Consider the following 23,740-nt stretch of genomic DNA (forward strand, 5'->3'; position numbering starts at 1 on the left):
GAATGGTCCCATTGGTGCAGGGTCCAGGCTGATTTACATATGGCTGGGTCCAAACTGAGGTAGCAAGGTGTGCAAAATAACAATGGACTGGGATGCAGCCCTAAGTAATTATGAGTGGCTACGATTAATTCAAGCATTTTTGTATACATTTGGGAGGATCATTCTATGAAAAAAAACATGTTATGTCCTGGCCAAGGAACTACTGAGGTCTTATGGGCGTATTCTTCCAGAGCCAAGGCTACCACAACAGTTTTGGAGGGGGATGCACCATACTGGACCATCTGATAGACTGCATGGGTGTCTGTGCATACATTCACCAAGCACTACTTTTTTGGTATGAGCCTTATTAAATTAATTTATTATTAATTAAGTGTATATATAAAGTGTCACTTACCCAGTGTACATCTGTTTGTGGCATGTAGTGCTGCAGATTCACATGCTATGCATATCCCTTCCGACATCTAGTGTTGGGCGCGGAGTGTTACAAGTTGTTTTTCTTCAAAGAAGTCTTTTCGGAGACACAGGATCGAGTTACTCCTCCTCAGTTACAGTGCGCATGGGCATCGACTCCACTGTTAAATTGTTTTCCCACAAAGAGTTAAGGAAGGAGTGATAGAGTATAAGAATATAAAGAGTTGTCCATGCAAGTGTAAATGTATCTACATATGTAGAAATGATAAACTTAAATGACTACAGGCTTCTGGGGAGGAGGGAGGGTGCATGTGAATCTGCAGCACTACTTGCCACAAACAGATGTACACTGGGTAAGTAACATTTTCCTTCCGATGGCATGTGTAGCTGCAGATACACATGCTATGCATAGACTACAAAGCAGTTAGTCCTCCCAAAAAATAGCGGTGGCTTTCCTGTAGGAGTTGAAGTTGTCTGAAATAGTGTTCGTAAGACAGCCTGGCCTACAGTGGCCTGTTGCTGTGAGAAAACATCAACACAATAGTGTTTTGTAAATGTATGAGAAGTAGACCATGTGGCAGCTTTACATATATCAGCCATTAGTATGTTTCCTAAAAAATGCCATTGACGCACCTTTCTTTTTTGTAGAATGTGCTCTAGAAGTGATCAAAAGTTGTCTTTTTGCCTTAATGTAGCATGTTTGTATGAATTTAACAATCCAGCTTGCTAAGCCTTGTTTAGAGATAGGATTTCCTTTACGTGGCTGCTGAAAAGCAACCAAAAGTTGTTTTGTTTTCCTAAAATCTTTAGTTCTATCTATATAGTACATAAGAGCTCTTTTGAGATCTAGGGTATGAAGAGCTCTTTCGGCAACTGAGTCCGGCTGTGGGAAGAAGACTGACAATTCCACTGTTTGGTTGTGAAAAGGAGATACTACTCTTGGTAGAAATTTGGGATTTGTCCTAAGTACAACTTTATGTTTGTGTACTTGGAAAAAAGGTTCCTCAAGAGTCAATGCTTGTATTTCACTAACTCTTCGTAATGAAGTAATAGCTACAAGGAAGGCAACCTTCCATGTTAAAAATTTAATTTGACAAGAGTGCATGGGTTCAGAAGGTGGGCCCATGAGTCTGGTAAGTACGATATTTAGATTCCAAGAAGGAACAGGTCGTGTTCTAGGTGGAATAATGCGTTTTAATCCTTCCATGATGGCTTTAATGACAGGAACTTTGAATAGAGAAGTGTGTTGAATAGTTTATAAGTATGCAGATATTGCAGTAAGGTGGATTTTGATGGATGGGAAAGCTAAATTAGATTTTTGCAAATTAAGTAGGTAGCATACAATATCTTGTAATGATGCTGTAAGTGGATTTGTGTTTTTAGATAACAGTAGTAAACAAATATTTTCCATTCGTTAGCATAACATTATCTAGTAGTACGTTTACATGCCTGCTTAAGCACTTCCATACATTCTGATGGAAGTTTTAGGTAACCAAATCCTATGACTTCAGTGCTCTCAATTTAGCAATGTGGCTCCTGGAGTTTGGGTGCCTGATTTGACCTTTGTTTTGTGTTAACAAATCTGGTCTGTTTGGAATGAGGTACTACCGACAGGTCTAGGAGTGTTCTGTACCAATGTTGACGTGCCCATGTTGGGGCTATGAGTATCATGGCCAGAGATGTCTGACGTAGTTTGATGACCAGAAAGGGAAAGAGTGGGAGAGGGGGAAAAGCGTGAGCAAATATCCCTGACCAACTGATCCATAGAACATTGCCCTTGGATAGGGGATGTGGGTGTCTGGATGCGAAGTTTTGGCATTTTATATTTTCACTTGTTGCGAATAGGTCTATTTCTGGTGTTCCCCACTTTTGAAAATACTGGAAGTGAATCTGCCATTCGGGAGTATGTTGCTGATTCCTGCTTAGGAGATCCGCTAGCTTATTGTCTGTGGTGATATTTTGCCAATGAGAGTGGAATTGCTGTAGTCTTCCCCCCACAGGAGATGTGTTGGGTAGAGGGGTAGGAAAGAAGTCACTGTTTGGATGGTGTAGTGGCTTGTTTTGAGGCTTGGAACTTGCCTCCGTTTCTAAAATATTGTCCTCTATAGAACCCTCTAAACCCCCTCTCTGATATTGTTGCTGCTGTTGTCCCTGCTTTGCCTGGGAGGTAGAAGCTTCAGAGGATTGCGGTTTGAATCATCCCCTAAACTGTGACCTGCGAAAGGAGCCTCTATACAGTGTCATGTATAATGCTCCCATTGCTTTGGCAGTATCTGAGTCTTTCCTCAGCTTTTCTATGGTCATATCAGCCTCAGGCCCAAACAAGTGTTTCTTATCAAAAGGCATGTTAAGTACTACCTGTTGAATTTCTGGTTTAAAACCAGAAGAGCGTAACCATACATGCCTTTTTATTATAACGGCAGTATTTACACTCCTTGCGGCTGTATCGGCAGCATCGAGGGCAGACCTTATCTTGTTACTTATGGTCTGTCTCTCTTCTACGACCTGTTGTGCTCTTTTGGGAAGTTGTGTATGAGTTCTTGCATCTCATCCCAGTGCGCTCTACCATATCTGGCAAGAAGTGCTTGCGAATTTGCAATTCGCTATTGGTTGGCTGCTTGCGTGGCCACTCTTTTGCCAGGGGCATCAAACTTCCTACTCTCCTTATCAGGTGAAGGAGCACTGAGGATTGGCTGTTAGCTCTTTTCCTAGCCGCACTTACTAATACGGAGTCTGGGGGAACTTGGTGTGTGATGTAGGCTGGGTCTGTAGGAGCAGGTGTGTACTTTGTCAATCCACGGAGTAATTACTCTAGCTCTGACCAGCTCACTAAAATGTGGTCTGTATGTTTGACCGTTCCAGGCAACATGGGAAGGCACTGATGTCTAGAGTGAATGGAAGACAGAGTGTTGAACAAGAAATCCTCCTCTAGGGGCTCAGTATGCATAAGCACCCCATGATAAGCAGCTGCCCTAGAAACGACTTGAGTGGAGGCAGTAGTGTCCTCTGGTGGAGAGGGCTTGGAGAGGTATAGGTCAGGATCATTATCTGGAATAGGGTCCGGGTCATATAGAACCCAAGAATCCACTGTATCTCCATAGAGTATTGAGTGCGTTGGAGAAGGCAACGGTGGTGGACTATTCTGTGGAGGTGAAGAAGAAAGCTGTGGAGAATGAGGAGGAGAGGTAGGGACAGGTGCTGGTTTCTCTTTTTGCTTTTGGATTTTTGCTGGTGGTTGCTAACAGATTCTAATTCCTCTTGAAAAGCCAGCTTTCTTTTAGTTTTCAAAGGAGGAGCAGTAATAATTCTGCCAGTCTCTTTTTGTATATGAATCCTGGATTATCTTTCATCCATAACCTCCAATACAGGCTGAATCTCAGTGTCCTCATCAGAAGATCTGTAAGATTCTTGCATTGGCTTCGAGGTGTGTGAGTCTGCTCGAAAGTCCTTGTTCCTCTGTGTAAGAGGCTTTCTTCGGTTCCGAAGTTTGAATCATTTTCGGTCCCGAAAATTAAGTCGGCTGTTTCGGCTCTAAAGCAGGCCGTCAAAGCTTTGACTCTGAGGAGTGAGGATGCTTACAGGAGTCCGAGGCAGAACTTTTAACCGACTTACTCGACTCCGAAGTGGACAGAGGAGTGCCCTTTTTCGGCACCGAACCCGAAGGTCTGTCGACTACAGTCTTTGTTTTTTGGGCCGAACCATGGCCTTCCAGCAGTGGTGTACCCAAGGCCTTCGGTGCTTTTTCATATGTAGGCGTAGGGGAAGACGTACTCACATACTGGCCAGCAGTGATAGGCCTCTCTTCTTCCGATTCCTGCTCGAAAGTTGGTATCTTGGATGGAGACTGCTCTAATCTACGGACTCTCCCATCTCACAAGGTCGTCTTAGATCGAAACGATCGACAGGTCTCGTAGTCCTCTTCTCAGTGGTCCGGAGAAAGATACAAATTACAAACCAGGTGTTGGTCTGTATAGGGAAACTTCACGTGGCACCGAGGGCAGAATCGAAATGGAGTCCGATCTATTAGGCTTCCACACGGTAGGCCCACCCAGGCCTGAGTCGGGCACTCGCGCCTAGTATGGCGAAATCTAGATTCCGACTGTACTATAGTTTCGAGGCTACATGGAAAACGCAATCGAAACACCGACAATTAAATATGTTTTCTAAGGATTTCCGATTCGAAATATCGGAGCGAGATGAAACACGCCCGAACCCCACAGCAGAAAGAAAACAATCTAACAATGGAGTCGATGTCCAAGCGCACTGTAACCGAAAGGAGGAGCCACTCGATCCCGTGACTCCGAAAAGAATTCTTAGAAGAAAAACAACTTCTAACACTCCGAACCCAACACTAGATGTCGCAGGAGCTATGCATAGCATGTGTATCTGCAGCTACACATGCCATCAAATATATATATATATAGGCTATCACCCTCCTCCTCATTTGAAGTATAGTTTTTAATGTGCCCTGAGGAAGGTGCATGACCATATTTTGGTCTGGGACCGAAATTAATTTTCACACGTTTGAAGTTGAGAAAGAAACATTAATGTTCTGATTAAGTGCAAGGGATACAACACAGTTGAGTGTACCCAAGGTAGACAAGACAATTACTCATGGTATTATTGCAGAGCTTCTTAAGAAATTATTATTGTTATGTATAGATTGATACACGATTCCCAGGTCTCTTGCTGTCTGTCTCCTTACTGTTTTTGAATGTGGTGAGAAGTTGGGTACAATTGTGGTTTGGTTGCAGAACGTATGGTCAGTTAAAGTAATAATTTTAATGTCATATTTTGGGCAACAGCCGATAAGGGTTTTGCATTATCATGTATTTCTAAAAGACTACGAGATGAGAAGATAATATGTTTTGAAAAAAATAAAGAAATTAAATGGACTGTTTGTTTACCAAATGTTTGGCTCATAATATTTGTATTATAATCTATTGGGTTGTGTAATATTTAAAATTGGTGGAGTAGGTGGGTAGTGTTTCAATTTACAGTGTTTGTTTCCCCTGGGTCTGCCTCCACAAAATAGCCTACAGGGGTCCTCTTTTATGTCTCTTAGACCTGAAGAGCATACCACAGACATATGTCCTTGAAACATTTCAATGCAGAATCAGTGTTTTCACTGAAAAGACTGGAGCCATAAAAAAGGCGTCCCATTCAGGGATGCCTGCACATCTACTGGCAAGCATCCATGCATGGCACTAGATCACTACACTTGTCTCCAGGACACATCCAATACAATCAGACATGTTCAGACCTGCTCTCAAGACTTGTATGGCTGCATCTTGTCGGACTTGTATTGTCTGAGCAAACGTGTTTTGAAATTAATCAAGGATGGCCAGCAAGATCTTGCAGGCCACATATGTATTGTACCAGTTAAGTAAACATCATTCAGGGGCCATAAAACCAAGCTCGCTGAAGAAGACTTATTTCTCAAAAGCATTGATACATATTGCTTCCCTGTTCGGGGGCTAAGGGATGCCTCTGGATTAACTGCACTAGAAGATGCCAGAACTACCAAGCTTTCTGCATTTGGACACTGGGCCATGAAGGATGGGTCACCAGGGGCAGGTCATTGACATCTGACTACAGCTCATCTTGAAGGAGGGCCTAACATGGCTTAGACCAGCGAGCCATCAAGGTTTCCACCAGAACTACATTGAAGCAAGGGCTCAGAGCTCATAAGCCTAGGCTGTAAAATCTCAGTCAAAAGGTTTACCATGATTGCTTAATATGAGTAGTTGTAAGTCTAGTATTTCTGCTTCTCTGTTGATTACTATTGTGAGGAGGCACTTTCCACAGTTGTAGGCCTTGATGGGGAGTCCAGCTCGGTCTCAGGGGATGTGCCAAGTCCACTGGCATTCTGCAGAATAGATAAAGGCCAGTATCAGTATAGTGAGGTGGGACTAAGTTATCCACTTCCTCATCATAGGGATTGTTGCGTGGGACATTTGAAAGGGCTTGAACGGCGTCAGAGTTCAATCCTACCATAGCATGCAATAGCACTGGGGTCAAGGGAAGAGCTGGGGATCCTGCAAATATGGGCATATGCCTTAGTGAGCTCACAGACATAGGTCTGGCTTAGGTCAAAGGCTGAACTGGATCAAAGATGAGTCTCAGGACGGCATCCGGCACAGGCACTGACTGAATCGGAAATTGGCACTGGGTTGGTCAGTACTGACTAGGTCTCTGGCACAATGTTGGAAGCAACTAGTGGCCTCTGTAGGGGCCCAAAGGAGTTCCAAGGGGAGTTGTAATTGTCTGAATTACTGCAGCATGGCATCTTTGAAGTCCTCTACCTGTTATGGGGTAGATGCCGGCCTGGGAAACTCTGGGCACACCAGGACCAGCCTTGGAATGGACTTAGCCAGACAATAGTACCAGTTGGACATTTGGTTTGTTAACAGCATGGCTTTTCAATGGCATGGGAGGGGCAAAAAGAAAACTAATTCCATTTGGGCTTCTTGCACTGACGGCACAATCTAACTTTGCACTCAATCATCAACCTGCCCAAAAACAGACTTGGAATGAGCCTGCACCTCGGAGAGAGCAATACAGACATGCTTGGAGTGCAACTTACTCCACTTTTTGCCAGCTGTGAAGTATAATTTCTCCTCCCACTGTTAATACATCCGTCAGTGTCTCATTAAAGAGCGGCAATGGCTCTGAAGTTTAATACCCCAGTTGCAACAGTGAGCAACTGAAGACCCCCAACTCTTCTGCGGCTCTGTTGGCTACTACCACAAAAGAGGCACTATCCTCTCCAGAAGGTTCCAGTGCAGTGTCCAACTCTGTCTCAAAGTAGTTTCCAATCACTAATATTTTCAAGAATAAATACATTCCAGAATCACAGTGTGAGGGGAGGAGTAAATTACCGTCACCATCATCAACTTCATCTTGGGAATGAACTGAAGTCCCCGAACAGCTTCTGAATGTGATCCCACTAAAGCTTCCAGCCTCCAGTAGTACTGGTTTCAGGGCAATGGCACTTCTTTGGAGTCCAACCCCTGAACAGCAACTGCATCACAGTTATTTAATTGACACAACAAGCTCCGGACAAAATCAGCTTTGGATCCAAAAACAGGTGTCTTAGGGCCAGATGTAGCAAGGCATTAGCGCCTTGCAAACGGCGAAAAACCCCGCATGCGATGCAGAAACACATTCTGCGAGTCGGAACCGACTCGCCAAATGTGTTTCCGACTCGCAAATAGGAAGGGGTGTTCCCTTCCTATTTGTGACTCGCACCGCAATGTAAGTCGATTTGCGACCGCGAAAGCGGTCTCAAATCAACTCGCAGTTACCATCCACTTGAAGTGGATGGTAACTCTTTCGCAAACGGGAAGGGGTCCCCATGGGACCCCTTCCCCTTTGTGAATGATCACAAAATTATTTTTCCTATGGACCACTGCCTACTCTGGGAAAAAACCCGAAACAAAAGGTTTCGGTAATTCTTTCTATTTGCAGCTCGTTTTCCTTTAAGGAAAACGGGCTGCAGATAGAAAAAAAAAAACTGCTTTATTTAAAAGCAGTCACGGATATGGTGGTCTGCTGTCTCCAGCAGGCCACCATCCCTGTGAGTGCCCAGACTCGCTATGGGGTCGCAAACTGCGACCCACCTCATGAATATTAAGGAGGTGGGTCTTTGCGACCCCATAGTGAGTCGCGGAAGGTGTCTGAGACACCTTTCTGCATAGCAAATTGCGAGTTGCAAATTGCGAGACGGAAGGACTCGCAATTTGCTTTCTACCTACATCTGGCCCTTAGTGAGGTCGGGTGGAGACTTATCTTGAGCAGCAGCCAGCAATGGAATGGTTGGAACCGACCTGGACTCTGGGCACACGTGTGGACGACTGGGTTGAGCACGGCCAAAACAGCTCAGTTGGTGCAGGCTCTGCCAGAGAAGTTTGACTAGGGAACTGACTGATCTATGTGGCCGAGGTCACTTAGAGGGACTCGACATCATATGGAAGAGTTGCAGCATGGCGTGCTCTAAGGCCTGTAGGTGTAGACACTGTTCTGGGAAACTGTGGAGGAACAGTCTCAGGATAGGCCATCTAAGTTTCACAAGAAAGGTCAAGTCAGATGGATCATTTGAGTGCTCACTGCACGACTTCTCTCTGGGGAATGAGTGACCGGAGGTAGAAGAATCCTCCTTTGTCTACTTACGCTTATGGGGAGACTTTCAACAATCTTCAACATACCCGAGGACAGTGACGGAATGTAACTGGGCCTGGGGAGTTAGCAGGCCTGGACTTGGAGCAGAAATGGGCTCAGGGATTGAAGCATGAACTACATTGCTTCTTATGCTCTGCAACAGAGATTAATTTGTCCTCTGTGAAGGCCTTCGGTTGCAGTAATAGCATTTGTCACAGGGATTCGAGTCCTCATAGGCAGACTTCATGTGAGTCTGTAACCAACATCTGCTTACTGCATTAACAACATGGTATGAAGACTGCTTAGCAGACACTGTCCTATTACACTGTATCACAACATGACACTGCCAAAGTTTGAGAGTTGAGTTCTGGGTTTACATCGAAGTTTACAGGAAGAAAGGGATAGACCTAAGCATGTAGGGTGGCTCCTTTATATAGTTCCATGTTATCACTCCTGGAAGTGGTGCAAAGCCACCTTAAGCCTGATGGGGCCACTTACTGCAATGTAGAAGTTACTGCAAAAAAAAAAAAAAAAAAAAAATCCAGATACAATTCAGGGCTTGTGTAATTCAAAAGGTGAGAAGTCTGCAGTTAGAAGTATCCATATGAAATTGTCTGCCTCGGGCAAAGTGTCATATTAAAGTTCTGGTTTACTATCTTACTTGCAAGCAAAAATGCGGCGCACTGAATTGCAGCAATACTTGTGCAGTCAGGACCAAAGCAAAGCATTTGACACCCAACGTTAGCTATGAATTCAGTGCCCCAGATAGAAAACATTCCACTTCCAGGGAGTTCCTCATTTCTGAAAGATGTCTAAATGCTTAGACAAAACATATCAGCTGGCAAAAAGTAGGAGAGAAAGAAGAACCTTCAAAGTATAACACTTGAGTAACAATGGATATTTGCAGCACACATTTGCTGTAAAAATCTAGGGCTGAAATCACTTTACTTTCCCCCTCTAGAAGAAAACGTATTTGCAACACAAAGCTGTCTCTCCCCCCCCCCCCCTCCCCCCCATCAGAATAAAAATATATTCATCTGCTGAAGCAGTCTGAACAATCATTTTAATTTTTCTTCTCCATGGTGCACTCTATTACCTGCCATAAAACTGGTTTGCTTCAGACTTGATCAAACTTCAAAACTCTTAAAACAGATACAACAGGGGCAAACTGAAGATTCCCAAAACAAACAAAACACAAAGGCAGGTGTGGAAAACGATGGAGAAACATCAGTCTTTGGTCAATAAAGCAACAATTAAAGTGGCATATATCAGAATTACACATTTTCTTTAAATTAACTTTTGCTTTAAACATTCGAAGCTACTCAGATATTCCTTAACATTTCCATAGAAACTATTAGTGCCTTAATTCTAGTTAAGAATCTGAATAATAAAGGGATTTAGAAGAGAACCTCTGTCTGGATGGAAGACTCAATCAATAGACTTGTAGCCCAACAGCCAGGTCTTCAAAGACTATCTGAACTATAGAAGTTCCATCTCCATCTATGGAGATCTGTAGATGGAAGGGTAGATTGTTCTGCGCCTTCGCTGATAGGCAGGAGAGGAAGAGACCTCCGCATCAGCTACATCAAATGTGAGGGATGAAGATTAGAGAAAGGGACGCAGAGCAGATGTTTCTGGTGGGCTGATGGAAGTTCAGCCAGTGGTTCAAGTATGCGGGTCGCAGTTGAGTAGGGTCCTGTATGCATTGGTCAGGAGCTTGAACTGGCATCTTCTCTGTACAGGGATCCTGTGGAGTTTCCTGAGGTAGGAGGTGATGTGGGTATATCTAGGGAGATCCTGGATAAGTCTGGCTGCAGCATTCTATATGGTCTGTAGTCTTCAGAGGAAGTGAGTTACGATCCCTGTCATACTTCAGTCGGTTGGATTTGAGGGCCTGGGTAATGGTGTGTCTGGAGCTTTGGGGTAGTCATTTGAATATCTTATGAAGCATGTGGGGAATGAAAAACCAGGAGGAGGAGACTCAGTTGATCTCAGTCATCATGGTTAGCTTGTTGTCCAGAATGATGCCTAGATTCCTAGCGTGGTCAGTGGGGGTAGGAGTAGGTCGAAGTTCTGAGGTCCACCATAATGCGTCTCAAGGGGAGCTTTTGTTTGCCAAAATCAGTACCTCTATCTTGTCCATGTTGAGCTTCAGGCATTTTATTTTTATTTTTTAAAGATATCTTTATCCGCATTTAGAAGTATATGAAACAATTAGTTACACAATGCAAGGCATTTCCACAAGCAGGGGTATATTACTGGCTCTTAAGCAATGAACAGATTTGTCACATCAGAGGTTATACATATGTTTATTCACGCTATTAGTGCATAGTTCTCTCATTTCTGCATGCTACAATTATACACATGGAGAGCAGATTTTGTCTTCAATCAAGCAGGACCTCATCACCTATTAGTCAGTGGGGCCTGAACTAGGTCTTGGGTAGCTCTCGTAGTGGGAGTGAGTGTGTATTCCACGGCTAACTGCGTATGAGGAGCAAGACAGAGGAGGGGTAGCCAGAATTAATCATGGGAAATGGGTAGTTGATGTTAGGTGGAAGATATTATCATTCTGTCCAATAGACAAGCTTAGGAAAATAGAAAATAAAAAGTACAATCATCTAACTAAAGTGTCTCAGAGGGGTGTAGTCTACATTTGTGAGTAGGCAGGTCAAGGGGGTCGTTTTCCAGTAGGTGCCGGACTCCTGCATTATGGTATCTGAATAATTAATACTTAAGTCAGAGAGTGGGGGGGTGGGGGGGGTTGTGTGTCTTGTATTGTGTGTAGCATCGTGCCTGGGGCGATTGACCAGAGTCGTAATGTTGCACCCTGTCAGACCTCCGATTCTCGATCAGTCATCTCCCTTTTGTTTTCCCTGTCGGTTCCGTCTCCCTGGGTTACATCCCAGGGTTTGTCAAGGGCCCACTGGTCTGTCTCTCTATCGCCACCCAGATGTTTCCAGTTCCCCAAGTCTCCGTTCAGAGCTTGGACAAGGGGCATCTTCTGATTCCCTTGGCGCACTCCCTATGAAGAGCCCTTTCCTCTGCCGCCATCCAAGTTGTGACATCCCTCACCGAAGTGCCAAATACTGGGCCCTTCTCCAATTTCCAAGCCATAGCTATTCTACGTTTGCCTAATGTTAGCGCTGGGTCTAAACAGTACTCACTTTATGCTTCTTTGTCCGGGGAGTCCTCCCAAAAGGCAGGCTTCAGTTATGCAGGGAATGGTGTGTCCCAACGTGGAGTGTAGTCTGCTGAAAACCACATTCCAAAACATCTGAAGGGTAGGGCATCCCCATGTCATGACGCTGAAGTCTGCCTCGGAAAGACAACATCGGGGGCATCCCTGTGGGTCCCCACCATAAATTATCTGTAGTCTATGAGGCGTGAGGTATGTCATGTATAGAAAATTTAATTTATGTACTTTAGCCTTGTGTTGCTGGAGACCTTTTTAGGGTAAGCTAACATCTTGCTCCATTCCCTACCTGCGACTTTGCGGCCCAGGATTCTATCTCACCTGTAGGAAGTTGGCTCTGTATGCACTATTTCAAAGTAAGGAATAGTATGCACAGAGTCCAAGGGTTCCCCTTAGAGGTAAGATAGTGGCAAAAAGAGATAATACTAATGCTCTATTTTGTGGTAGTGTGGTCGAGCAGTAGGCTTATCAAAGGAGTAGTGTTAAGCATTTGTTGTACACATGAATGAGGACAATTCCTCATAATTGAGGAACACACACTCTGAGACAATTCCAGTACAATCGGTTTTTGTATAGAAAAATATATTTTCTTAGTTTATTTTAAGAACCACAGGTTCAAGATTTACATGTAATACTTCAAATGAAAGGTATTGCAGGTAGGTACTTTAGGAACTTTGAATTAGCAAAATAGCATATACAGTTTTCACATAAATCACATATAGCTATTTTAAAACTAGACAGTGCAATTTTCACAGTTCCTGGGGGGAGTAAGAGTTAGTTAGTCTTTGCAGGTAAGTAAACCACCTATGGGGTTCAAATTTGGGTCCAAGGTAGCCCACTGTTGGGGGGTTCAGAGCAACCCCAAAGTTACCACACCAGCAGCTCAGGGCCAGTCAGGTGCAGAGGTCAAAGTGGTGCCCAAAACGCATAGGCTTCAATGGAGAAGGGGGTGCCCCGGTTCCAGTCTGTCAGCAGGTAAGTACCCGCGTCTTCGGAGGGCAGACCAGGGGGGTTTTGTAGGGCACCGGGGGGGGGGGGGGGGGGGGGGGTACACAAGTCAGCACAGAAAGTACACCCTCAGCAGCACGGGGCGGCCGGGTGCAGTGTGCAAACACGCGTCGGGTTTTCAATAGGTTTCAATGGGAGACCAAGGGGTCTCTTCAGCGATGCAGGCAGGCAAGGGGGGGGGCTCCTCGGGGTAGCCACCACCTGGGCAAGGGAGAGGGCCTCCTGGGAGTCACTCCTGCACTGGAGTTCGGATCCTTCAGGTCCTGGGGGCTGCGGGTGCAGAGCCTTTACCAGGCGTCGGGATCTGAGGAGCAGGCAGTCACGGTCAGGGGGAGCCTCGGGATTCCCTCTGCAGGCGTCGCTGTGGGGGCTCGGGTGGGGGGGGGGGGGGGGGGGGGGGGGGGGAGACTCTGGCTACTCACGGTCTCGCAGTCGCCGGGGAGTCCTCCCTGAAGTGTTTGTTCTCCACAAGTTGAGCCGGGGGCGTCAGGTGCAGAGTAGCAAGTCTCATGCTTCCGGTGGGAAACGCAGGTTGTTTTAAAGTTGCTCCTTTGTTACAAAGTTGCAGTCTTGGGTGAACAGAGCCGCTGTCCTCGGGAGTTCTTGGTCATTCTAGAGCAGGGCAGTCCTCCGAGGATTCAGAGGTCGCTGGTCTCTGGGGAAAGCGTCGCTGGAGCAGTGTCTTTAGAAGGGTGGGGGGGTGGGAGGGGAGACAGGCCGGTAGAGCTGGGGCCAAAGCAGTTGGTGTCTCCGTCTTCTCTGCAGGGTTTTTCAGCTTAGCAGTCCTCTTCTTCTGAGGTTGCAGGAATATGCTTTCCTAGGTTCTGGGGAGCCCCTAAATACTGAATTTAGGGGTGTGTTTAGGTCTGGGAGGGCAGTAGCCAATGGCTACTGTCCTTGAGGGTGGCTACACCCTATTTGTGCCTCCTCCCTGAGGGGAGGGGGGCACATCCCTATTCCTATTGGGGGAATCCTCCATCTGCAAGATGGAGGATTTCTAAAAGTCAGAGTCACCTCAGCTCAGGACACCTTAGGGGCTGTCCTGACTGGCCAGTGACAACTCCTTGTTTTTCTCATTATCTCCCCTGGTCTTGCCGCCAAAAGTGGGGGCTGTGTCCAGGGGGTGGGCATCTCCACTAGCTGGAGTGCCCTGGGGCATTGTAACACGAAGCCTGAGCCTTTGAGGCTCACTGCTAGGTGTTACAGTTCCTGCAGGGGGGGAGGTGTGAAGGACCTCCACCCAGAGCAGGCTTTTGTTTCTGTCCTCAGAGAGCACAAAGGCTCCCACCACATGGGGTCAGAAACTCGTCTCTCAGCAGCAGGCTGGCACAGACCAGTCAGTCCTGCACTGAACAATTGGGTAAAATAAGATGCCCTCTGTGTGCATTTTTTAATAAATCCAACACTGGCATCAGTGTGGGTTTATTATTCTGAGAAGTTTGATACCAAACTTCCCAGTATTCAGTGTAGCCATTATGGAGCTGTGGAGTTCGCTTTTGACAGACTCCCAGACCATATACTCTTATGGCTACCCTGCACTTACAATGTCTAAGGTTTTGCTTAGACACTGTAGGGGCATAGTGCTCATGCACCTATGCCCTCACCTGTGGTATAGTGAACCCTGCCTTAGGGCTGTAAGGCCTGTTAGAGGGGTGACTTACCTATGCCATAGGCAGTGTGAGGTTGGCATGGCACCCTGAGGGGAGTGCCATGTCGACTTAGTCATTTTCTCCCCACCAGCACACACAAGCTGGCAAGCAGTGTGTCTGTGCTGAGTGAGGGGTCCCTAGGGTGGCATAAGACATGCTGCAGCCCTTAGAGACCTTCCCTGGCATCAGGGCCCTTGGTACCAGTTACAAGGGACTTATCTGGGTGCCAGGGTTGTGCCAATTGTGGAAACAATGGTACATTTTAGGTGAAAGAACACTGGGGCTGGGGCCTGGTTAGCAGGGTCCCAGCACACTTCTCAGTCAAGTCAGCATAAGTATCAGGCAAAAAGTGGGGGGGTAACTGCAACAGGGAGCCATTTCTTTACATCACCTAACCCTCAAGTCTGTCAATGGCTTCTTCCCCAGGTCATTCAAGGAAAGGTAAAACCATGTTAACAATTGTCTGTCCGAGCCCATTGAAAGTAAAAGCTGGAGCGTGGCATGAGGGGGGAGGTTTGTCTCATCCACTGTCCCACAGATTTACAAAAGTCTGCTCTAGAGCTTCATAATTCAGGAACTGGCCCGTGGGCAATGCGCATTGCTCTGATAGATCCTGATCTGATAGATGGCTGTTCGATCAATAGCAGCCCCCCAACCCTCAGCGCCTTGAGACCCTCACTGGTGAGTAGTGCGCTTTACAAATTCTCTGATTGATTGTTCCTCCAAAGGTATGAGCATTCCCACTGAGAAGCAGTACCCTACTGTCCTCAACCCCGCCTTCGTCCAGTCGGAAAGCTGGGCAGCAGTAAAACAACTAACATGATTGCCATGTGGAAGGCCCACCAGTGGCAAAGTAGGCGCATTCAGCAGTGCTCTATGGGACCGTTGGCAACAATATAGTGCCACTCATAAGTGTGCTAGGGTTTGAGATAGCCACATCCAGATGCAGAAAACTGGCCAGAAGACCCTGATGAGGGGCCTGGCCCAAGAGGTCAAAGGCACCCCGCTGGGACTCATCAAGCCATCTGGCTATCCATTGCAGCTGAGCTGCCAGACAGTACAGTTCGAAGTTGGGTGCTCCAAGTGCACCCTCTTCCAGTGGGTGCCAAGGTACCTCAAAGAACACCCTGTGAAGACCGCCATCCCAGATTAGTTGACTTAGTAAGGCATCTACTTGCTTAAACCAGGCAATGAAAATCATAACCAGTACGTTTGTAAAGAAATACAACAGGCAAGGGAGCATCCCCATCTTGGAGACTGAGATCTGTGCTATCAAAGGGATCTCTATAAGGTCACACAAGCCTTAAGAGAGCGATATGCTCCTCCTAGATTTGTGTCACAGATATCCTCCAGGCTGTGGTATAGCTGAAAACCCAGATCCTTAAAGGAGGCTTGCAATCGCTGAAAGCCAAGGGGATATCTGACGGACAAGGGGGTCCCACCACGCAAGAGAACATACAGGTTTTAGTTTGGTTGAGGTGTAGGCCAGACGCTTTCCCAAATTTCTCAGGGTTGGACAGAGAAGGAGTTCATCTGCATAAAGCAAGATAATATGTTCTTGGACGTCAACCTCAATGCAGCGGCCCTCACCCTCCCTCCAAAACAGTTCCACTAGAGGTTCTATAGCCAGAGCAATGAATAAGGGGTGACAGTGGGCAGCCATGTCTGGTCACTTGAAATATATAGTATATGGTGAATATTGTGGAGTCAGTCCTGACCCTGGCTGTGGGACCAGTGTATCGTAGTGTAACCCATTGAAGTCAATCCTCCCACCTTATTGAGTCCAAAGCTTTCACAAGGTCCACCGAAACCGCATCTTCTGACCGGGCCGGTACCTAAGGGTGGTATACAACATGGAACAGTCTTCTGAGGATAGGGGAATAACTGTGGTTCGGGATGAAACCGTTTCGATTTTAATGGATTAGTGTCTGCATGTAGGGGAATAATCTTCTTGCTAATGCCTTACTAAGAATCCTGAAGACCATGTTAAGCATGGACAACGGATGGATGAGTCAAGCTAACAGTCTTCCAGATTTGCCCTCTTCGTCGTGAGTTTTAGCTATGTAATTCTTAAGGTCATAGCATCTCTGTCGGTCCAGGAGGGTATCATACTGCTCATTTGCTTTTAGGAGCTTTCGGTGAATAGAGGGATCTGATCCTAAATTGTTATTTAATGTATGGGTGGTGTTGTCTAATATATGCAGTTCCTTAAAAAGCTCTGTACAACGCCCACTGACTAGCTCATGCAATGACAACAGATCATGTCCTTAAAGGTCTTCCATTCTATCGGAGCAGATGACAGTGAGCCTTAGTAGTGAAGTACTTCGTGGTAGCTGTGTGGAGAGACTCCCTCTAGCAATCGTCCTTGAGAGCTATTAGCTGCTTCAGGCAGTTGTTCTTCATACAGTTGGTGACGTCTGTCATGCAGTTATGGAAGCTGGTCTTGTAGTTTGGTGGTGTCTTTGGAAAGGGTAAGGATGAGTTGTGTCTCATTGGCATAGGAAATGATGTGGAGTCCATGGGTTTTGGCGATGCTGGCCAGAGGTGTCATGAATGTTGAAGACGGTGGGGCTGAGCGAGGAACTTTGGGGGGGTACAGATTTCCTTGTGGGTTTGATGATTTGGGGGGGCGGCGGAGGCAGACTTTTCGCGTTCTTCCACTGAGAAAAGAGGCGCTTCCATCCGAGGGTTGCTCTTTGGATGCCTGTGTTGTGCAGCCTTGTGGTGAGTGGTCAAGACCACATTGAAGGCTGCTGAGAGGTCTAGGAGGATCAGAGCCACAGCACCTCCTCGGTTGAGTAGGGCATGGATATCGTCAGTAGCTGCGATGGGGGCTGATGGGGTGCTGTGGTTGCTCAAAATCCGGATTGGGAGGAGTCAAGTGGGAGGTTCAAATTCAGATACTAGGAGAGCTGTTGCTTGATGGCTTTTTAGGTTGAACATATCTGGTCTCCTCAACATGTTGTTATCTATTCTGTGGGTTTTAACCACGCCCATCACTTTCATTGGTTCCTGGGCCTCCCTTTCAAAAATCCCTTGAAGTCGCTGGTAAATGCTTTACGTTTGTCCCGCCTTGAGGCGGTTTTGTTATCGCCTTGGAGACCGACCCTGTTACATGGATTATTGCACAATTGGGTACCTTAGTGTGGCGCACTATTTTCCCTTGTGCCTCGCCGCTTCACTCATGGCAGTATGTTGTTTCTCCGTCTTCCTAAGTTTCAGGCATCTTGCTGTTTATTTGCGATGTCTGCAGGTTTTTTAAAAAAAATTTATTTTGCAGTTTTATGTAGCATGAACTTGACACAAAGGTATTGGAGCGCTTTATTTTTTTGCAGTTTTATATAGCGCGAACCCGATACAAAGGTATTACAGCGCTTTACATCAGCACTGGTTACATTACACAAGAACACATTAATTTTTGGTAGCAAAGGGAGATTAGGTGATTTGCCTAGAATCACAGAATGTTGAGCTGGCGCGGAGATTGAAAACGGGTTCCCCAGCTCCAAAGTTGGAAGCTCTGGCCCTTACGCTACATCCTCTCTCCTAGTGTTCTCTGTCTAGTGCGTGTTGGGGCAGTCTGGGAATAACCTGTTTTTTCTTATATAGCACTTGGTAATAAAGGTTCTGCCATTTCATAGCGCTGCAAAGCAGGTGCCATTCTTACCAAAATCGCTATAATTCATTTGCAGTTAAGCTGCCTCTTCCTTTATTCTCTTTGTATGTAGTCAATGATTTTAAAAGTTAAGCTGGCATAGCCAATGCAGAAGAATAATTCCTTTAAAAGTTTAAAAACACAGAAATATTTGGCTGCCCCCTTTTCTTTGCTCCTAACTCTTTTGACCTCCTCATTCTCCAGGATAAGAGGACCCAAATCTTTGTGTTACGTTTCCAAAGTAAGCGTGTGTTGAGAAGGGCGCATATGAGTTGGTGTTTTATTCAGGTGGTATCTGTGGTGTGTTCGGGGTGGGGATGGTCAGTGTGCTGGTGTGTGCGCTGTGGCAAGTGAAGTGGCAGTGGGTGCAGGGGAAAGGTCCTACCGTGGAGTGTGGGTCAGCACAGAGGGAGTGTTTTTTGCAGCGCTCGGGGTGGAGGGTGGAAAGTGTGGCAATGGTGTATCTTCGGGGGGGCAGGAGGTACAGGGGTTATGGCATTGGGCGTGATCCAGGTGCAGATGGGCTTGCGTTTGGCGTGCCAGCAGTGTGCCCATTTTGCACAGTCACACTGCAGCCAGCATTAAGCAGGTCCTTGGGTGGGCGGAGTTTCTGATGGCAGGAAGAAATGTGTGTGGGACAACCCGGGCAGGAAATCCTGGACAGTGGTTGTGCAACTGGATCAAGCAAGAACTGGAGGCCACAGGCAAGTGGCAGGCTAGGTGTCCAACACAAAATGCATTTGTATGTGTTCTTTGGCAAGATTACCCTCTTGTGGACTTGAGTTTCACAGTTAAGTGGACAGGTCCACTTGTGAGGGTAAAGCACAAGTTTTGACTGCACTGGAGGGCACTCCAAGTCCTCATTTTCATCCACAGAAAAAGGGGCAAAATGCACTTTTAAGGTGCTCTAACCATTTCATCCAGATGCTTTGGTCTCCCTCCTACCAAAAGCATAAGACTTCAGCAGCTTACAAAATTGTACTTGTCTTGCTTGTGGTTGGTACACATCCAGTAACTGTGCTTGTCAGATATCAAGGAAGGGTGTAGGACAGAAATGAGAGGAAGTGACAAAATCAAAACGAATGAAAATGATAAAAGAAAAACTTCAGCGAAGATAAAAGTTTGATGACAAAAAAATATACTCAATTGTAGTTTAACATAATTTCAACTTGGGTAAAAACAACAACTTGGATTTAAGAGAAAACATGCTGGATAAATTAGTAAAGCCTTGACGCATTCTATATTTTCAAAAGTCCTTTGTAAAATTACACAAAAAATAAAACTAAAGGGCAAGGAATTATTTAAGCTTTTCTACATCCAGGAACAAAAATAAATGTCTGACACTTAACAAGACTGTAAATTTAGGAAAGAACTACACTAAGGTTTTCTTGATTCATCAGATACTAAGTACATTTCTCAAGAGCAAGCAAGTGCACCAGAGATTCAATGTAGGAGGACGTGCACTATAAATGTGATCTCTTTCTGAAGCCAAGCTTTCATGTATTTTTTAAAAACTTCAATCACACGTTACTTTTGTTGTTTACAGATGCTAGAAATGCAACTCTCCGCAGAATGTTGGAAACAGAAAACACTCACCACGAAGATATGATTGAACCAAGAGATTCCAGAACTTCAGAGGCCATCAGCCGCTGTTGTGGATCCAGAACCAGCAGTTTTCGGATTAAAAACACAGTATTTTCAGAAACTCTTCCATCCCTATAGTGCAATAAAGCGGCACATAATTATCCATTGTACAAACAGATAACTTTCCTGTTTAGTTAACTTTGATACTAGTTTGAACACCAACTTATTTATTTATACCAGTGTTTATGGAAAGTGAAAAATATGTAAAATGTCATTCTAAAATAGTATTCTAGACAAATCCAATTACCAGGTTGTGAATTCAACACAAGAGTCTAACAATTGACAATACAGATTACATCAATACCTTTAAACTCTCCTAAAGATTACACTCAGATGATTCATGTTCAGAAGCAGTTATTGGTGATTATGGATTTGCCAAATGTTTAACATATACAATAATATTTTTGAGAACTTTAGTTCAGTGTGAGAATTAAAATCTCACCTCTGAAATACAATTCCCCCCTGAATGTACATTTTATAACTTGGCTGTCCTTCTCAAGTCTTTTGACTGCAGATTGACAATCCTGTAAGTTTAAGCATTGTCACAAACCACAAAGGTACGAAGGGAGATATTTTGTGCACACTATATTTGCATCATTTTTGATGTGTACTACTAACAGTTTGCTGTTTAATGCTGTGATGAGTTCTTACAAAACAATTGACAATACAGATTACATCAATACCTTTAAACTCTCCTAAAGATTACTTAACAGAGTCCACTGAAATTCATCTGGATATTACATTTCCCTATTTTCCTTTATGCTCAGGGCCATCCTCAAGACTTCTTGTGCCACTTTCTCTTACGCAACACAGCTTGGAAAAAAATAATTCCCTCATGATTATTGCACTTTATTACAAAACACTTTGCTAAAAATAGAAACATCTCAATTCACAGAAGATAGTACAAAAAGCAAAATTGACACTACATATTAAATATGTAAACTGCATTCCACTTGAAAATGGTAATGGGTCACTGGCAATAAGGCCTCTAGAATGAATGAATTCACATAGAGAGTCAGTGTACCATGAGGCAATTTTCCAAATATCGTAACGCTGCCCCATTCATAATATGAGACATTAAAAAGCAACGATTAACGTGACCTAATGGCCAAAGTACATTACTAAAGGTAAAACCAAACTGCTTCACCAAATATGACCAAACAGGTTGCACTGTCACAATCCATTCGACCAGCTTAGCTACCCTACTTGACATCCAGAAACTAGAATATCTGACCAATAAACAGAAGCACATCATCAGGTAAACTATTCATCTATTCAACTAACCACTGACCTTAATAACCAAAGGACCTGTTCAGCAAAAGGCAACACCACCTTTTCAGGGTGCTCTATCGTCACTTCTATGCCCTGCGTCAATGTCTAGCATAAGCAAATTAGCCTCCTACAGGATTAACATTCCTACTCTCCCATACGATCTGGAATCCTAAAGGTGTAACACATACACTTTAAGGCGGCTACATCTCCTGCTAGATTATTCTTCCGCTAAATCACATGCAAGATCTCATCCAATCTCACCTCTGCCCCAGTCTTTCAATGCCACTTCATCATCTATTACCCTCTCTTCCTCACACAGCCACAAAACGCGACTCTAGTCATCCCATTGCACAGACTCTAATCCTTCGATTTCCAGCAGACACTAGAAAGGCATAGGAAAGAGATCGCACAGTAACCTAATTCAAATAAAACCCACTCTTAATAACCCCCCGCCCCCCCCCCCATGTCCCAGTTTGGAATTCCATAAAAAAGCAAGATATGCCTAAGTTAATCCATGTGAAACAGCAGACCTCAGTATCATCTACACATACTATTCCCCACTGAAGCCAGCCTCTCGCCATCTTCTCAGCCTTCTTTCGATAAACTAATCCCCACAGATTTCTCCACCCTTTACAAAGACAGACCACAAATAGTTGAGGTGCTGCTGATGTCATTCATAGAAACACCACTTGTAATAGCACTGCAACAGAAGCCGCCTTTTTCAAAATGCTTTTTTCACCTTTAAACCTAATACTAAACAAGCATGGTACTTCCAAAGCATTTATTGCTCACCAGGGGCTGCACTACGAACCGTGGCCTGTGTGTGAAACAGGGATATGTGCCAGTTTTCAGCAAAGCCAGGGTACTGCTTGTGAACCTCTTTTGTAATACAGATAGTACAGGCGCTACCTTCAGGTGGCATTCCCTCATTAGCTTGGGGACATGGCCTCTGTGCCACCTCCCTATTATGAATGAAAGCACAGATAAAAATAGGCAGGATGCACACTGTGTGCCACAAAAAGATGTCACAGTCAGTGCACTTCCTGAGTGCGACCGCTGCAAGGGGAGAAAAGAGGTCCTATGGATCCCCAGAAACCACCCTGCAGATGGGTGCAGTCACTCACTGCACTTGCCTGCAGAAGGATCACTGTGCCCTCTTTAAAGTGCAAGTGGGTCCTGCTTGCACAGAGAAAGAAGAAGTAGCTGATTCAAACATCAGCTCTGCATTTCACGGATACCCTGCCCTAGGGGCAACGCACATTCATGAGACCCTGCATTACTTGTAATAGGATGCACTGTCCCTGTTTGTACCCAGTGCAACTGCTTAAACAGGGACGTTAAGCATTTATGTAATATGGGCCCACGACTTCACTGTTCTCCTTGAAGAACTCACATGCAGCCATTACTTAACATACTCCTAATAGACTTGATCATCCACTGGAATACAGAGAAAACCTAAGCAAATGACTCAACCTGACTAAATTTATTAGCAAATATACTAATTTAAAGAGCAACGCTAGACATTATTAGAGCCAATCACCCTACAAAACCACCAATCTCTAGACTGATCAGATCACCAAGCCATTCCATTTGTAATTGTCAATTATTCTCTTATAGTCAAGGCAAATCCAAACCTGCTCACATATGGATAAGATCTTCAAAAAATCTCCCAATTGACACACTCTCAGACTACTCTCAACCATCAATCTTACCACTGAATGCACCAACTTCTTCACCAAATACTACACAGACGCAACTAATAAAAATAATAAATGAGCTAGCACCCCAAGATGAACATCCGTCACCAGTCATTACCTTGCTATTCCAATCAATTAAACAGCAGTAACAGATATAGAAAAAAACCTTGAGAAGTACTGGATTATACAAGACACCAGAAGGAAGCCATCTTCAACCTTACAAAATTAAGGAAAGCACACAAAGACATCCCTAGAATGAATTACAAAAACTTTAAAAATATAACATCAACTTTCTAATCATAAAATTATGTCCCAAGCCTGTGACCAATATAAACACCTAGCACAATCTCCAACAGGTGAAGCCTTTGCCTCTTCACCCTCAATTCCTCTATAGAAAAAGGCATCTTCCCAGGACTTCTGAAATTGTCAACCATAACCCCATCTCAAAAAGTAAACCTTGATGTAAACAATCTTAAAATGTTTAGACCCATCAACAATGAAAAAGCGTTTGCAACGCAACCAGCAAACCAGATATCAAACAACCTCCTGAACAAATTTCAATCTGACATCAGAGCCAAATGCAGCACTTAGATGATGGAAACAATTGCCAACTGATACTATTGTACCCATTTGCACCATTCAACACCATCACCTATAACAGAAACGCTAAACATCGTATGGGTACAAAATGAGCATAAAAACCATGTTCTACACTGGGTCAAATCTTTCCTATTGACAAAAACACAATTTGTCACTATACTGTTCTAGATATACTCTTTAACCAGTATAAAGCAGAGTACCAAAAGGCCCAATCCTTTCAGCATTTGTCTTCAAGCACCACATGAAGCCACTTAGCACAATGGTCCACAATATGAAAATATCCTTACGCCAATGCACTAAAGACATCAAGCTATTCCTCAAAGTTTCCAGTCCCTCAGACCTCACACCTGGTAAATTCTTTATCCAAAAGATAATTAAAAGAACGTCTGCCTTCTGTCTAAAACTAAACCCAACCACAACAGTTTCTTCTATTCTGTTCCCCTCTACGTCTCGA

The 23,740-nt window shown here is 44.7% G+C and overlaps 1 protein-coding gene across 3 annotated transcripts in view; it reads right to left on the minus strand.

Moving 5' to 3' along the window:
- Positions 1-23,740, minus strand: part of STK40 (serine/threonine kinase 40) — a 354,611-nt gene that overhangs the window by 36,298 nt on the left and 294,573 nt on the right. For all 3 annotated transcript variants that reach the window (XM_069223947.1, XM_069223948.1, XM_069223949.1), the window contains exon 10: positions 19,670-19,789. In XM_069223947.1, the coding sequence (XP_069080048.1) occupies positions 19,670-19,789 (120 nt within the window). The remainder of the gene's footprint in view (positions 1-19,669; positions 19,790-23,740) is intronic.

The sequence above is a fragment of the Pleurodeles waltl genome, chromosome 3_1 (assembly GCF_031143425.1).
Source record: "Pleurodeles waltl isolate 20211129_DDA chromosome 3_1, aPleWal1.hap1.20221129, whole genome shotgun sequence".
NCBI classification, from domain to species: domain Eukaryota; kingdom Metazoa; phylum Chordata; class Amphibia; order Caudata; family Salamandridae; genus Pleurodeles; species Pleurodeles waltl.